The 17,385-nt window shown below is 41.2% G+C and overlaps 1 protein-coding gene across 2 annotated transcripts in view; it reads right to left on the reverse strand.

Moving 5' to 3' along the window:
- Positions 1–11,612: 11,612 nt before the first annotated feature.
- The window catches only part of CUNH1orf87 (chromosome unknown C1orf87 homolog), an 86,847-nt gene continuing 81,074 nt past the window's right edge, over positions 11,613–17,385 (reverse strand). For both annotated transcript variants that reach the window (XM_046450849.2, XM_046450848.2), the window contains exon 12: positions 11,613–12,051. In XM_046450849.2, the coding sequence (XP_046306805.1) occupies positions 11,891–12,051 (161 nt within the window). In that variant the 3' untranslated portion in view covers positions 11,613–11,890. The remainder of the gene's footprint in view (positions 12,052–17,385) is intronic.

Raw genomic sequence — 17,385 nt, forward strand, 5'->3', positions numbered from 1 at the left:
TCTGATGCAAGCTCCTTGTTGCAGGCAGGCATAGAAGATAAAATGTCATCTCATATTTGCACAGAACCCTATTATTGTCAAACTGTACGCCCTTTTATATTCTTCTGTGATCCCCACAGCTGTGTCTTCTCAGACCTTGTGAAGTTTACACAAGAGGCAACACAACATAAACCATCACCTTCTAGTTCAAGAAGCCACACTTTTCACAGTTAAGTAATTTGCCCTTGTCATTAAGATAACAAGTTGGGGATCCAGAGGATGAGCCTAAGTTTCCCAATTCATAGCCCATCTCTTTCCAAGAAGGTAGGACTTTGTGCAGTGATCCTATCTAGAAGTGGCTCATTTTTGTCTAGCTCTGTGCCAGTGTAAGGACTCATCAAGGAGAATCATCCTTAATTCATGGGATAAGCTTCCATTATAATGTGACATGGTTATTTGAAAAAATCACAATTCCTTTGCCAGTGTACTTCCCATTCAAAAAGCACAGTGCTCTTTTGAATTTCATGTTGTGGAAAGACACTGGGGTTTGGAAGCAGTTCTAGCTTCCCTATTTATGAAGTATGTGACTTTAGGCAAATATTTAAGCCTGTCTGATCCTCAGTTCTGTCATCTGTCAGATGAACATCATCATACACACCTGTTGGGTTGTTGTCTTATGAAATGATGCATGTATGGGGTGGGTAGTTTCTAGAACCCTGTTATAGTAGGAGCTAAGCCTGTGTGACTCTTCTCTCCTTCCTTCTATCTAGCATGTACTTTTCAATCCACTTCCAGGTCTTTAAAACTGTCTCATAACATAGTAACTGATAACAGTGGAAACCAATCTTTATCACTAATGCACAATCCATCTGGGAGAAAGCCATTCCTTCTTAAATCAGGACTAATCAACGGGGCCTCACGACCCAGCTCTGTCCTGCCATGAGCTTGTAAGAACAGATGGAAAATGGGCTGGGCAGATGGAAAAACTCCATTTTCCAACAGGAATTATTTATTTGTGAAGTTGGAACCACTTGGAATGAATATTTCGAATTAGGAGGATGAAATATCGTAAGATTCACAACAGGGCCATGAAATTAACTAATGTGCTGCAGCTATCAGCATCATTGTGAGATGGGGAGAAGGAATAATAATGGGGCTTTTTAAAGGGTCCAAACACATAAATTATTCACTCGTGTGTGTCAGTGACTCCCTTGAAGCCGTTCTGCTGATGGCATGGTCCCTTCAAGCTCTTCCTAAAGAAGACCATTCACTTTGCAAGTTCCCTTTGTGATCAGGTTATTACAGAAGACGAGAATTATAAAATACATGGCCACTGTTAGAAGACTTATTTAGAGTTAGACTCTGTGAAGTGCTTTCTGTCTCTTATATCCAAACCTTATGAGAATCCTGCTTAGTAGACACTTTAGAGCCTGCTTTACAGATAAAGATACAGAAATTTAATGACATGAAATGATTTCTCCAAGTCACACAAGTAGTATGTCATGGATTTTCCCTAATGCTGTTCTGTTTCACCAAATGGTTGCTGAATAATTAAACATTCCTCTGGCCATCAACACCATCCTGTCCCCTTTAAGATTTGGTGTCTTAGAAGGGCATTTAGAGGCCTTCAAGTCTGACCCTGTGTCCACCCCTTTCCCCTGGAACATCATACATGTATGTAACCATAGTTTACAGAGGGTGGATTGATGTTGTAGGATCATCATTCATTTCACTTGTTCTATCACGAAAAGTCATTCCCAATCCCACATCCCACCCCATTTCTAGCCATTTAGTTTTCCTTTGCCAACACTTGGCTCAGTCATTCTCTAGGAAGACTTCTCTGACAATAGCTATGGTCCTATTACTAAGCCAAGCCATGTAGCCTTCTGTTTAGACAGAGCACTCTGATTTCCTCTCACATATCCCATAGCTTCAGTGTCTGCCTTCAGGAACACACTGTGAACTCTGCTTTGCTCATTGCTGTGTGATGGTACTCAGCATAGCACCAAGAACAGTGCAGAATTTGTACATGTTAGACTGATGAGTGAATGAATGAACAGACAGATGGATAGGAGGAATGATCCCTTTTAAAGCATCTGTGTGGCTTGTTTGCAGTATTTATGAAGGTCTCAGATCAACAGATAACCAAACTATCTAGATAGGAATAGGTTACTAATGCATTGGTGGGATCCTAGAAGGGGCTGAGGGGACATGGTGTTGGCTGAGTCATATTCTCAGAGTGAGGAAGACTGGGCCAGAAGAAGGGTAAATGGGAGTACACACATATTTCCTAACCCCCTAAATGCCATGGAGAGATATTACCAACTGATCAATTCCAGAAGAGGCTCAGTATTGGAAGGGAGTCCAAGTAAGTCAGTAGAATTTGAGTAAGAACCTTACCAAGGAAATGTGGACATAGCTTTGGAAATCCATTCAAATTATTCGCTGAAGTGTGGCACATGGTAGGTGCTCAGAAAATATTTATTGAATACAAAAAGAGAGAAATATAAAGGCTGAGCGCCTCTTTTCCATCCCCTGATTCAAGAAGCTCAGGTAGAAGCTTCAGAAAGAAGCCACATTCGGGCCATAATGGCTCCCTCCATGCCAAGGGCGGAGTCACCGCAGGATTTGGACTTGGGAATATGTCTTTTTAAGTCTACTTTTGCTAAGACTCATTTCTTCATTCATAAAGCAGAACTAATTTCTACCTCTGAGGGCTGCCACAGGTGTTAGGTAAGATCAGAGAACCTGCCTGCAACACATGTGCAATACTTCGCGAGTTCCCTCCCCTTCTCCTAGGTTCAGTGAACCATGTGGTAGCAGGAAACAAATCCCCAGAGCTGCCTGCTATGTGGGACCAATGTTCCTCTCACCTGCTTGCCTGGCCCTTGCAACGGGCAGAACCTGCTGCTGGAAGTTGGGTAACAAGTCAGGATACAGCAAGACTGCCAAGTCTACCAAGGCATGGTCACTGAGAACTTTGTAGAAGGAAGGCAGGTTCTCATCTGTCTCTCTCTTCTTGTACCTTTGGAAAGTTACAGAACTTCTTTCATCTCAGCATCCTCATCTGCAAATGGTCATCGTTCTTCTTGTTGTCCACTCCTTCCTTGACCAGTTTTGTGTGCTCTTCTGAGGACAGAGGACATACTTGGAAACATGCCCTGGATAATGCGTTGGCCATTATAGTTGACCTGGCCAGAAGTCAATCCCTCCAGGAGGCCTGGGGAATAATGAGCCCCACTTGCTCTTACCACAGGCATACGGTAGATTGGATCTTAGGCTCTGCAAGCTCCCATTAAGCACTGGTCTTTATTTAAGGTTTGGTTGAGAAATGGCAGGACTCTATCTAAACAGGAACTGCTGGGCCTCAAGTAAAGCTGTTAGTGTGTTTGTAAGTATGATGATGGCACAAAAGACCTAAGAAAACTAATCCAGTCTATGGGTAAATCCTCTTTCTGCCACTGGGTGGTCAAAATAGGGCAACCTCTCAGAGATTCTTCCAAACCAAAATATTCCATCATCCATAATGTCTAACATGTGGAAAGAACCACCAATCTTTTTTTTTTTAACATGGACAGATTTTTGTCCCTCTTGAGTGCTTCTAAGGATAAGAAGTGACTAATCCTATAGCACAGACAAGTAGTCATGTCCATTGGTTCTGATGGTTCATATGCGTTTTGGAAATTGCATCAAAATCCATCTCTCTATAACTTCTGCTATTCTTTTTCCCAATCTCAGCTCTGAAAAGAGCACAGTACCTTTCCCTCCTGCCTTTGTGCTTTCTCACTCTCTCTCCCACATGCTGAACGGAAGGGCAAGTGTCACCAGTGCTGAGTAAGGAGTGTTAACCAAGGTCAGCCCTCATAGGAGTAGTTGTGACACTTAATTGGGATGGACTGTTTGAGTTTCAGAGTTTGTACATATAGAGGTAAAAGTAGTAGGTCAGGATACGGGTTATGGAAAGTTTTGTACAGCAAGGTACAAATGATTTACCAAAGTACAGATGATTTAGATGTTACAGTTAAAAAGGAGAGAAAAAGATATTGCAAGAATACAATTGCACGTACAAATGCAAAATCCCTCAAATCTGTATAAGACCTTTAGGAAGCAGACACTTATTCATGTGAAACAAAAGTGAAGGGATGATATTAAATGAGGCACGAGGGATGGGTCGTCGTGAGACAAAGATGTGCAACGAGATGCTTATTTCTGTTTAGATGTTAGCTAAGCTGCAGTTAGTCTTATTTAGTTAATATGCAGTTTTCTGTCACCATTTTCAATTATTCATGATTACTTGATATCCTATTAAGGACCCTGGAGTTTGATGGCACAGGATCTGGGACATATTGTGTGCTTTATATGCATTTGATGGGTCAATAAGTGCAGTAGGTAGGTGGAAGATTGGGGTGCCCAAGACAGCATTTCCCATAGTGCCTTGTATAAAACACTTGTTATGAGATAGGCTAAAAAGTTATTTGGTAATAAAAAGTACTTTAGTCAAATATGTTTATATTAAATGAGAGTAAGAGTATTTTTTACTTTGGTTTCAGTTTTATTGTATTGTGCCTTGAATATTGAGACTCATCAGTGAGAAAGGGATACAGCACATGATGTTTCCCAAGCCTACTAGAACTTGGAGCAAGTGTCTGGAATTATCACCTGGCCTTGTCATTACAGGAAACACACTCTGAGAAACACCTACTGATATCAGAAAATCCATGAAGATTCACATGGTTTTGGTCCTTAAGGACAGGTTAGAAAAACAAAGAGAATAGAGAAAAGCCAGCTACTGCTTAAAGTATGCGGCGAAGAAGGATTGGATATTACCTCAATTCACATTCCACTGGTGAGACCTTTTGAAAAAGCCAAGCTTAGATAAAGGAGAACTGAGAAATGTAGCCTTGCTGGACAACTGCTTTCTACCTTCTTCTCCCCTTCATGGAAGAGAAAGAGTGAAATTTGGTAGGCAGCTGGCTAACTCTGATAATTTTGGTGGAGAAATATACACTCCATGAAGGAGCCGGAGAGAGAGAACCAGAAGAGTATAGATGCTCTGCAGAATATAAAGGGCTCTCTCTGGAATTATGCCCCCTTTTCTTTGGCTTGCCAGGGTGTGCATAAATAAACCTCAGTAAGTTTTGCAATGTTAACAAATGGTCTTGCATTCTTACTGGCTTATTTTTTTGTTCATGTTCAAAGGCTTATTTCTGTTTATGTTCACGTCCATGACGAGTCCATGGTGTTGACTTCTGCTCTGATCCATGTTGTCATTACTTTGGATCCTAATAGAGGGATGTCTGGCTTGTCGAAGAAGAAAAAGAACAGAGAAGAACTGCACGATGTTCTTCAGAGCTACTTTTGGGAGTTCTGTGTCCCTTGTATCCAGATTTACTAATGAAATGGGGTTTAATCAGGTGGAGTTGACATTTCTCTGCCTGAAAGAAAAGTCACAAGTTACTGGCCACGTCTGAAATCAATGGGTGTGAACATTTTCCTCAGGGAGAGAAAACAAATGTTGAACAATAGTCATTTTGAAAAATAATACAATATTCTCAGCTTTTTGGGGTCCAGATACTGTAAGGTCCTGTGGATTTGTTCTTCAGTTTCGGGCAAGAATCACACACATCAGTTGTCGGCAGTAACTCATCATGAAAAAGGATTTATATTTCCAGTCTTGTGAGTGTCTAGGGTCAGATCTGCTCACCCAGGGCTGTTCTCAGTCATCCTGGATCCTTGTGTTTAACACTTTCTGGGGGACAGCACCATCATGAAGAAAGGATCCTAAATCCTGGCTTATGGAGGGATTGGGAATTGGGAGAGAATGTCCACCCTGGGGAGTTTGTGTGTGTTGTAGGAACAGAAGAACAAATCTTGAAAAACTGTCAGGTGGAAAAGAGACTTATGTGGCTTGCATACATTTTCCATTTCTTGAAAAGATCATCTCTGTTCACTTACCTGGCAAAAGACAACATGCTAGCTGAGCCCAGTACTTCTTCCCCAGGAGAATCCCACAGAGCCACTCAGGTTGAGACATTTAATTCTTCTATTGTGTGCTCATTTTCCCATGGAAAATCTGAGAAAGTGCTTACCATTCGGTACAATTATTTCTCTGTGCTGTCATAGGTTGGATTGTGTGCCAGCATAAAATATCTGTAGAAGTCTTAATGCCTAGCACCACAGAATACAATCTTATTTGGAACTGGACTCTTTGCAAAGGTGATCTATTAAAATGCGGTCCTTATGGAGGGCCCAATTCAATGATGGTGTCCTAATAATAAAGGGGAAATTTGGATGCAGAAGTAGGCATGCATTCAAAAAGAACATCATGCAAAGATGAAGTCAGACACCAAGGTCATGCATCTAAAAACCAAGGAACAGCAAGGATTACCAAAACCCACACGAAGTTGGAAAGAGGCACAGAACAGACTCCCTAGCAGCCCTCAGGAGGAACCAACCCAGCCAACACCTTGACGTTAGCTCCCCCACAGTGAGACAATGAATTTCTGTTGTTTAAATAACCAGGTTTGTAGTACTTGGTCACAGTCACCCTAGCAAACCAATATACTGGATTATACATTTGTCACCCTATATTTTCCTCCCCTCTTAACTCCTTCCCCAACTTGATTCAGTTCTGCAGGTGAGAAACAAGATTTTCTCTCTTTGCTGTTCCTTCTTCATTTGGTTTTAAAAGTGTTTAGCCCTGATGTCTACAAAGGCCAGACACAGGGCTAGTATCGTCATTGCTTTTACAGTGATCCATCAAACTTCACATTCTCTCTGACCACAAGGGAGGATAGAGAAGAGATTAAAAGAGAGACTGATTTTAGAAGAACAAATCGGAGCTGTCTGGAGAGGACAAGATCATAAGTAGTGAGAGCCATATCACTAAAGGTATCCAAGCACAGGGAAGCTGAAGGAAACTCTGCTTGGGTTGGTTCTACACTGAAAAATAGCTTTGCTGTTTGTAATCTTCCAGGGACTAGTCTACTGACCGGTACTTTGGGATTCCAGTGAGACAGAATCTGGGATCCATGTCTCCCTCCTCTAAGTGGAGGAGATTGTGTGGGAGAGGGGCGGGTGTGTTTTGTGCAAGGGTTTGGTACCGAGTGCCAATTGCACTTCACCAAATAAGTCTCGCTCGGCCTTTGTCAGCGCTCAGTCTGCCTGTGAATCTGTCTGGAATCCATTCCCCACAGTGCCATCTGTTCATGATTGTCCTACCATCTGACCATTTACCCTTTGTTAACTCTCCTCCTCTGGGCACCCCCACTGCCAGTTGGAGTCCACCCATTGTCCAACCTGGAAAAACTGAGTCTGAAGAGAGACAGGACAGGAGAGGGGGGCAGGGACGTTCCAGCAGGATGGCATTGGAGATGGAGATACATTTGGGGGTGGGGGTGCTGTTGTGCCTTTGCACAGAACCTGGGGAGAGAGCATGCGGCCAAGTCAGAGCCATATTGTACCCAGGCAGTCTGATGGCTTCACAAATAATATTGATGGCTTTTGTTTGGAAACTTTTGTGAAGGTTTCCCATTTCCCAACAAACCACGCTAAATGCTGGGCCTCCCCCAAGCCACTTGCCTTTTGCATGGTCCCATGGCCAACTGTGCAGGCAGATGAGGCCCCTCAATGCTAATGAGGGGAATGGCTGGCATTCCGGAGGCACCCAGGCTCTGGGCACCCCGCCTTTGTTGCTAAGGAGCATTGGAACTGTAGCTGAAAGGCTCTTACAAGAGGGGGAGTGAGGAGAGAGAGGGAAGAAAGACATGCATTTGTTTTCAGAGCCTCACAGTTCTCAGGCCAACTCCAAAGCTGTCCAATTTCTGATCCCAATTAGAATACCAACCCCCTGCTATTGTTTCTCTTAATGATCTTGGGAAATTCCTCTGAAGAGTCAGCAGCGAGCACTTAGCAAACTCTTTGGACTGTGCCATCTCTACCGAGGTGCTTCTGGTTACATGAATAGATCATCAAAGCATTCTGAAGGCATCTTTTATTCCAGCAACCAGATGTGGCACAGGAGCTGGGAGAATTGGAAGAGGACAGAAAGGTAGCAGGGTTTTCAAAAGGTTCCTGTGGGAACTCCATTCAACAGGCGTTTACCAGGTGTGCTCTTGGTGCAGAATCCAGGTTCTATGCTGGGTGACTGACGGAGAGGAAGATCTTGACTCCAGCTTGTATTTACCTCCAGACTTGAGGGAGAGATAGATCATACTAATGAGAATTCTGTGGGTTATTTGCTTTAACTGTGACCTTCATGGTGGTATTGGACTCTGAGTCCTGCACAGCTGGGTTTTAATCTTGGCTCAGTCACTCACTAGCCATTAGATCATGGGCAACCACATCTGTTACTGTGAACCTCAGTTTCTCATCTGTACAATGGTCAGAGTAGCACCAACCTAGTTTGTTTACTATGAGGAGTAAGTGCAGGTAGGAGAATGAAGAACAGGAATGTGGGAAACTCTCTGATCTCTGGGACCCCATAGTCAATGAGCTATATGTTGGTTGGAAGGTGTCTGTACCTGGAAAATGCACTTAATGATTTGGCACATTGAATGGGGTAAAAAGTGAAATACCACGTAAGAATAAAATACACTAGACTCTCACTATGGGCATGTCCATGTGCCAGTTACAGTGCTAGGCAATTTGCATGCATTATCTCATTTGATATTAGTGGTGCTCTTGGGTAGTTAGTGAATTGCTCAGGGTTACACAGTGGGAAAGTCTGCCTACCTGTGAGTTCCTTTCTCTGTCCTCTTTCTGTGCTTTTTCCATCTTTAAAGGCTGAGGCTCTTGGAAGATTAATGCACACACAGTTCATTCTGTGTCTCTCCAGGGCCTGCTGTAGGTTAGCAAGGCCACTGCATGCAAACCCCTATTTGAGAAAGTTCTGCCAGAGGTAGCTGATGAAGCCCCAAGATTCCAGACTTTCCTACCCAGCATTTATTAGAAGCTCACAATGACACAGCCATGGGGAGTATACAAAGTTCCACTTATCTGAGAAACAAAAGATATAATATGGATTTTTTCATAAGCAAACCCACAAAGTCCCAGCATAGAAGTCACAGTGACTAAAGCATAATGACTTCATAACATGCTCCTGTTTGGGACAGTGGTTTGCTTCATAGCCAGGCCTCATATAACCTCAGTTGTCACATTGTCCCTTGATAGCTACAGTTTTCTCTGTGACTTAAATAATTAAATAATTTTGGTTCTTTTAATGTTTACTCAGAGGAAAAAGGAATGAGTACGTACTTTAGCAATGTGTAAGTCTTGCAAATGTGCATGCACATACACACTGACAAAGATTCTCTTCTTGACTAAAGTCTGCTCACCTTACTTCCCCCCCTGGTGGGGTCTGATCATCCTGGCCTGGCTTCAGCAGATATCCTGTCAGGTAGTTTTAGTTGGAATCCCCTCTCACAACTGATGCTTCATCTTAGTAATTTTCCATACAACAATCCCTGTGCCCTGCTTCTCATGTCTATAGATTTTCACTTTTCTTTGTTTTATTTGGAATTGAGCCCAGTATTTCTTCCCAACTGTAGACGCTGTTGCAGTAGTCCCTATACCTATTGTGATAGTTCTGAATAAAAGCTGATTTACCATTTTCACAAGTGTCAGAATGTGTTTTGCTTAACTCACATACACATATACACCTGCACACACACATGGGGATAAAGCAGTGGAGAATTCTAGACAGGAGATGATTCAAAAGCAATTGTCACTTGGAAATAGAAGGACAGGATACATCTCAAAATGTGTTTTTGCAATAGTAGTGGTCTGGTCTCTCTAGGACTTTTCACACAGACAATTGTTCAAAGTTTTTTGAACCTTCCTGAATGTTCAGCCACTAAAGAAAGGTACATCCAGGGTCTGGGAGTATAATTCAATGATAGAGTAACATACATGCATACACAAAAGAAAAGAATGGCATGTCTACACTACAAGGAAGTGTCCAAATGGCATTGCTTTCAGTGTTTATAATCCTCCTGAGAACAGGGGTTAACAACTCCCTTTTTATAGATGAAGAAGCTAAAGTTCAGGGAGACCAGCAACTTGCTGAGGCTTCTAGCTCCTAAGTGCAAAGTGCAGGATATGGGCTGTTATCAGGCCTATTTTTTTTTTTTTTTCTGTTTGCTGTGGAAGTACAGCTGGCAATGGGTCACTGAGGATCACAGTCTGGCCGCGGCTGTCCGGCTTATAGAAATAGTCATTTAGCCATCACTTTGGGATTATAGGTCATCAAATGTAGTCAGAGCTTGTGCTGCATTCCATGTAAGTGGAATGCCCTCCATTTGTGCAGCTCGGTGGTGCTGAGGCCAAAGAGCAGCAACTGTATTTATGTTGGACATAAAGAATTGGGCAGGGTAAAATCACCACTTTTGAGGACCTTCTGAGTTAGTTTAATAACTCTGATTTCATGTTTAGGGCCTCCCTTGACTCCGACTGCCTATCCAGCCCACTTTCCTCGGACATGAAGCTGGTACCAAGTCATGCTTAGGTTGCCCTCTTCCAGTGCTCCCCAGGCTCTCTTCCTCTGCAGACTATTAACTGGCATAATTAAACAGCTTTCTTACCTTTCTCTTCTCTGGGTCTCTGTTTCCTCATCAGTGAAATGAGGCTGTAAAAATCTGTCTTATTGAGTTGTCAGAATTGGAGGAAACAAAATACATCAAGTTCCTGGCACACAGTAGTTGCCCAGTGTATATTAAATTGCTTGACCTAGTATTCTAATTTTTCTCACTTGGCATTTTTGTAGAATGTGAAAGTCATGTCTGTTTACTTACTCTTCTGACCTAAAAACAGTGAGCAGGTCCAAGGATTCTAGAATGATAGGAGAGTGATCAATGCATCTCAAGAGACATTTTTATGGACAATGCAAGGATTATAAAAACTAACGCATTTATTTTAGTGAGTTCAAATGGTTTTGTTCTTGAAATTTTGTTAGTAGGTTGCTCATGACACCACTATTTAAAGTGGATAAAGGGAGAAGCTCAGAGACTTTTCTGTTTGATTTTTCTCCTTGACTTAACTCGTCCTCCTCTCCCCCATATTGATTTGAAGATCAGTATCCAGGTCCCACTGAGTTAGTGATGAGCTGAGGCAACTTGTTTTTGAAGTCCCAAGCTGGTGTTCCTTCAACAACCCCTAGCTACCTGTGATGTGGGTTACATGGGTGGGGGATAGTTCTGGGGAATGTTCAGGATAGAACTATGAGAACTGGTAGAATGTTTCACCTGGTTTTCCTGACTCAGGAGAGCAGAAGAGGTTACCTATTCTCAGAAACTTTTGTCTCAGGAGTCCTTTCTCAACCCTTCTAACCATGACTCTTGGAAATATCCCTAGAGACAACATTATATTATCTAGTTTTGCACTGTAGAAGATACTGTGCTTGTTCAGAAAGCCTTGCTTGAAGTTATTCTTCTGCTTAGTATTAAGATAATGTTAGTATGTTCTTCTTAGAATAGCTTCTAGGGTAGGGCCTATTTATCCATGCAAAAAATGATGTACTTATGTCTACTATGCACCAGGTGCTTCAGGGAATCAATTACATCTGGCATGTATTTTTTTGCTATACGGAGCAGTGAGGTTTGCAAAAACAGTTTGATGACCAATGTCGAAAAATATCATACATGTCATATTAATAAGTTTTATTATATGAGCATCTTAAGTAGTTGGGTTCTTGCCACATCAGAACAGAAAACCTGGTTTTCTCTGATCATGCAGAACTGCACGTGAGCAAGCATCAAAAACCAGAATCCAAGAGCTGGTCAAAAGCATCTACCATAGCTGCAATGGCCTCAACTCCTAGAAAGCCTTCACCATTGCTCTCAGGCTGGGGAGAAAGATGTGTCTGGGTAAGAAGGGAGATAAGAGAAACATCTGTTCACACAATATGGGCTTGCTATCATAGCTCCTTTAAGTACCGCAGTGCTGGCTCCAAGAGCATATTTTCTCCAGAACGGAATCTCCGCAAGGCCTGGTCGATTTTCCGAGGGCTCAGGGACAGGTTGTAAATGAGATTGTAGTTGTGAATGAGGCGTCTGGCTCGTTCCTTCTCCAGAACTCCTGTGATTGGATTGGAATGGGTGGAGGTTTTTTTTAAAGAGGAAGAGGAGAACAGAGAAAGATATACATTAACTTGAATAACTTGTAGGTAGACACTAAATGCTAGTATTTTGAAACCATAAGCCTCTTAAAAATCAAGTGACACCTTAAAAACTATTTATATTCCTGGATATGCATGGGTACTGTCCTTGGGAACAGAGAGGACTAGAGAAATGATGTTACCTCTGGAAACTTCCTGATCTGGAAGACAAGTTATGCAGACAGTAAACATCATGACTGATATTTATATATAGAACTTTCTGGGTTCCAAGCACTGTTCCAAACAGTTTTTTCCAATATTGACTCATTGAAACCTCACAACCACCCATTTCACAAAGGGAAAAACTGAGGCCTAGAGTGACAAAGTCACTTGCCTAAGGTTGCTCAAGGTTAACCACTACACCACACTATGGAATGAGAGAGAAGAGATTGCTTCCTAAATACATTTCTTGAACTGTGAAGATTTATGATACAAGTGTTAATGAAAAGATTTTAAATACCTTTTATAGGAATGAAAAGTACATCCCTTGCATGTTTCTCTTCTATTCCCTTTACCTGTACAGACTGTTATAAGTGATTGCAAAATTCTTCCTCAAACAATCCAGAGGCAGTGCCGTGGTCACTTTGTAGCAAGGCATTGTTAGCCCAGTTGACATGGGCAGTGGTGAAGGCTGTCATCCCAATTTAAGTTACCAAGTACTATTCATATTTTCATGTGCCAGGACTGCTGGGCTTAAACCTCCCCTCTCAATTACTCGCAGGGGTTATTTCTTTCTTTCGTTTGTAGTACTAGGGGGTTGAACCCAGGGCCTTGGACTTGCTAGGCAAGTGCTTACCACTGAGCTGCATCCACAGCCCTTTTTTATTTTCATTTTATAACAGGGTCTGGCTGAGTTGCCATAGTTGGACTCAAAGTTGTGATCTTCCTGCCTCTATCTCCTAAGTAGCTAGGATTACAGGCATATGTCACAGTGCCCAGCTTCTAATGGGTATTCTTTTTTTTTTTTTTAGAGAGAGAGAGAGAGAATTTTTAATATTCATTTTTTAGTTTTCGGCGGACACATCTTTGTTTGTATGTGGTGCTGAGGATCGAACCCAGGCCGCACGCATGCCAGGCGAGCGCGCTACCGCTTAAGCCACATCCCCAGCCCCATAATGGGTATTCTTAACAGTGGGCTACAGAGTGGTAGTTCTAATGTCACCCATTCTGTTCTATTCATTCCATTCCAGTTTACTGTCCAGTCTGTTTTGATTTGTGTGTTGACTATTTAGCCTATTTGAATGTCCTAGACTATTTGAATCTCCTTCTTTGTATAGGCCAATGCTACAAAATGAACAAGGCACTGCCTCTGGATTCTTTGAGAAAGAATGTTATAATTGCTCTTAATAGTCTGTACAGGCAAAGGGGGTGGGGAAGAGCAAAACTCAAGTGATGTATTTTTTGTCCCTATAAAAGATATTTAAAAGATTTTCATTGACACCTGCAATATGCATCTTCACATTTCAGGGAATATATTTAGGAATCAATATGACCCAAACTTTGAATAATCTCTTTTCTCTTTGGAATTCTCTGGAATGGTTGGCTATTTCCAATTCTGCTTAGGTTTGTTCCTTCCAGACATTTTCTATACTCTTCCTCTGGAAATGTAAGGCTATGGAGGAAGTTTCTGACTGTAAGACCTTAGAGAAGTTACTTTGATGTTTGAGCCTCATTTCCTCAATGTTAAAATAGGGATAATTAAAATTTGTGAAATCCAATAAAATATTAACTTCTTAGTATATGTCCATATTAATAAGATTTATTGATGGCAAATACCATATAGGATAATTATAATAATGATATCAATACTAGTTAAAGCACAGAAGATGAATTTTGATATGAAAAAGTTACTAGAATATGTAACATGCAGTTTGTATTTTAATTAAAAAATGAAAAGTTCCATGTCAGAATCACGGTGGTATTTTTCTACCTTCTAAGCTTTGCCATTGGTAAAAGATTGCTAGTGTCAAACCAAAGTCCACTCAGAAATTTTTCTCTCTCCATTCTGTCATTAGAGGATGGCCAGAATGGCTGCATAAAATGTCACCTTCAATTCATCTCAGTGTCCGAAAGCTATCCTTTCTCAGCCAGACACAAAATGAAAGAGTTAACAAGAAGAACCTCTTCAATATCCACTTTGTTTTAAAATTTATAAAGAACTTTCTATTTTTTTTTCTCTCTCACTTGAGCCTTTCTCAAATCTGGGAGGTATGTTTTATTTTTATCAGTTCTAATTTATAGATAAGAAAATAGGTTCCGAGTAAGTGACTAGTTTTCAGGGCTCGACAATTGGTGGAGCCTGGTCTTGAATTTTAATCTTCTGATGAAAGAAAAATAAGCGAATCCTCATGTTCTTTCCAGCACATCATGAAAGCTGGCTGTAGCGGGAAGTCACAGAGAGCTGGGTTTGAATTATGGCTCAACTTCCTAGTGGCTATGATTTTATCACGTTAAGCTTGAGTTCCTCCTCTGTAAATAAGAGTGCTAATCCCTTCAGCATGTGTTAGATGTGAGAATTTAGCCATGAAGTGTGTGCACAGTGCAAGCCCATGCCGAGAATGTCCTTTAAGGCATTCTGCCTCCTTGAACTTTAAAATATTTTCTATGTAGCCTTTGGTTCTCTGGGCAAATTCCAAGTGCACCATTTGCTCAGACATTTATCCCAACCACTCTTCTTTCTTTAGAAAAAAAAAAAGACCAGTTATTCATAGTCATTCCTTATTCCTTCTCCTCAAGGCTATTTTCTTGACAAACCCCATTAGAGAATAAGCTTGGTAGGTTCCCAGAAACACTGATTTGATGATGGATGGTCTGTCTTCATCCTGGATGAAGAACACTCTGGCCTACATATTTCCTTGCACATAATAAAGAACAGTGATTCATCTGTGGGCAAAGTAGGTGTCATCTGCTCAACATGTAGAAGGGGCCGAGTGGTCTGCTAAACCCTGCGGCCAGTAAACCAGCAGAATGACCTCAGTTAATCCTCCTTCCTCATTAAAGACAGTTGTAGATGATCCCAGATTGGGCTGACACATTCCTTGGCTGTTGAGGAACTAATGAATTTCATAGAAACAGGGAAAACAGGCATAAATAGTGAAGAGGCCATGAGAAAGGCATTTCAAAGCTGTTGGAATCCGTCTCCAAAGTCAACAAAGCTCGGCTTTTCCTCAGAACCATTCTGTTCCTATGAGAAAGGTCCCAATCTCTGGGGAGCCTCTCAGCAGCTAAGTTTATGATACATCATCGGTCATCATGAACTCAGCATTTATGTCTTTAGCAATGGGTTTTCTATCTGCTCAGGTTTTGGTTTTGATTTTTAATTTTTGTTTTTTGTTTGGAACCCATAGCTACTCTCACAGTCCTGATGTGAATACACAGACTTGGAGTTCTGTCAATAACCTTCTAATCTTTTCTCCAGATTTTTCCCTAAATAATCCATCTCAGCCTTCATGATGTCCTCCTCGGGTTGAACCTTGGTAGATGCTGGCTGGAGCAGAAAGCCTTTTCCTGCCCTTGGGATTCAGAGCAGGATCTCAGCTTTCCTAGGGATCCAACATCAACCTCCAGGCTTGTCTTGCTCCATGCCTTTCCCCATCACAATCCTTCCCAACTCCTAACTTTTGCAGAAGATGGGTTCAAAGTCAGAATGGCTTGCCTGAGTCCCCAGAGTTTCCCTTGCCTCATATCTCAGCTCTAGCTTTCTTTTCCAAGGAGCACTTTCTGATATCCAAACTCACATTAGATGGTGGCCTTTTATCTCTTTTCTATTTCCTTTTGAATCTCAACATTTTAAATTGACATAAAAATTGTATATATTTATGGCATAACCTGTGACACTTTGATAAATGTATACACTGTATAATGTTCAAATCAGGGTAAGCATATCTATGTCCTCAAACATATTTCATTTCTTCATGGTAAAAAGATTAAGGAGCCTTTATTTTAGCTTTTTTGAAACACACAGTACATTATTGCTATCTCTAGTCACCCTACAGTGCAGTAGCACACAGGAAACTTCTTTCTCCTAACTCTGACTTGGTAGCTGTTGTCTTTCTTTTGATTATTGAGCACTCATTTGTGCTCTCAATTATAACAATTTATGATATGCTATTCTTTTTTTTCTTCCTTTCCTTTCTCTCTTTTATATTTTACTGGTGTTAAACTATTACCAGTCTCTGTGTCTTACCTAAAAGTTAGATCTTTGAGGCCAAAGACCATGTCTCATCTTTTCTGGTTTTCCTCTTGGTCCAGCTTCTACCACACTACTGGGCTCATTTTAATAAATACTTTTATAATCCTAGATACAAGTATTTATTAAAATAATAATGCTAGATCAAGCATTCATTTAAAGCTTTCAGTGTCTTTTTCTGTCTTTGTTATAATTACTAAATATCCGTTAAACTTCATGTGATCTAGAATTAAATTGCTTTGGAAACTCAAAAACAAAATAAAACCAAACGAGAAAGAACAAGAAGGGAAAAAAATGAACACACACAAAGAAAATGAAGTCATTGCTTTTGCTATATGGTTACTTCCGGAGAGTGCTAATGTGAATGACAGCTCTTCCCTAGGCATGCTCTGTAATGAAGAGGGGTGGTTTTGTCCACGTGCTTTAGTGTCTGCTCCCTCTTCCCTATTCTGGAAGTCTCTGGCCTCGTTCTTGACTTCATTCTCTCTCACTGAGACATGGCACTGACTTCCTTTCTGCTTGACTATATTTCATTTTCTCCATTCTACCTATAGGCATAAAGAATCTTTCTGAATTACAGATTCATCAAACCACTCCTCTGCTTAGAAAGGTTCAGTCCTAAACACTACTTTTGAATTAAGTCTCAGTTTTGTGGTCTGGCATTTTAAACCACTGAATATATGGCCCCAGTCTGTTTCCATCTTTAACACTCTCTGAATAACCCCTACTCTCTGTCTTCATCGAACCCCTTACATCCAGCACACAGTGATTTTCTTGGCCAACCTCCCAACTTTTGCCAGAAAGTCTCATATTTCACCCCTTTGCATTTAAATTGCACTTTTCCCTTACTGACCAATTTAACATTAACATCGCCTTCCCTCCCTGATCACAGGATGAAGGGATTCTCCTTTCTCTGAATGCCTACATAGCACACTCTAATGGCATGTATCACCCTCCATCTTGCATTGACTTATTTATACACATGCATTCATTTACAGTTGACTTGAAAACAAAACTTTGGGGAAAGTTGTGCAGGTTCTAGTGTCAAAAAAAAGGAATATAGTCT

This window comes from Marmota monax, unplaced genomic scaffold (assembly GCF_021218885.2).
Source record: "Marmota monax isolate L192 unplaced genomic scaffold, Marmota_monax_Labrador192_F-V1.1 WCK01_AAM20220418_F8-fsc00023, whole genome shotgun sequence".
NCBI classification, from domain to species: domain Eukaryota; kingdom Metazoa; phylum Chordata; class Mammalia; order Rodentia; family Sciuridae; genus Marmota; species Marmota monax.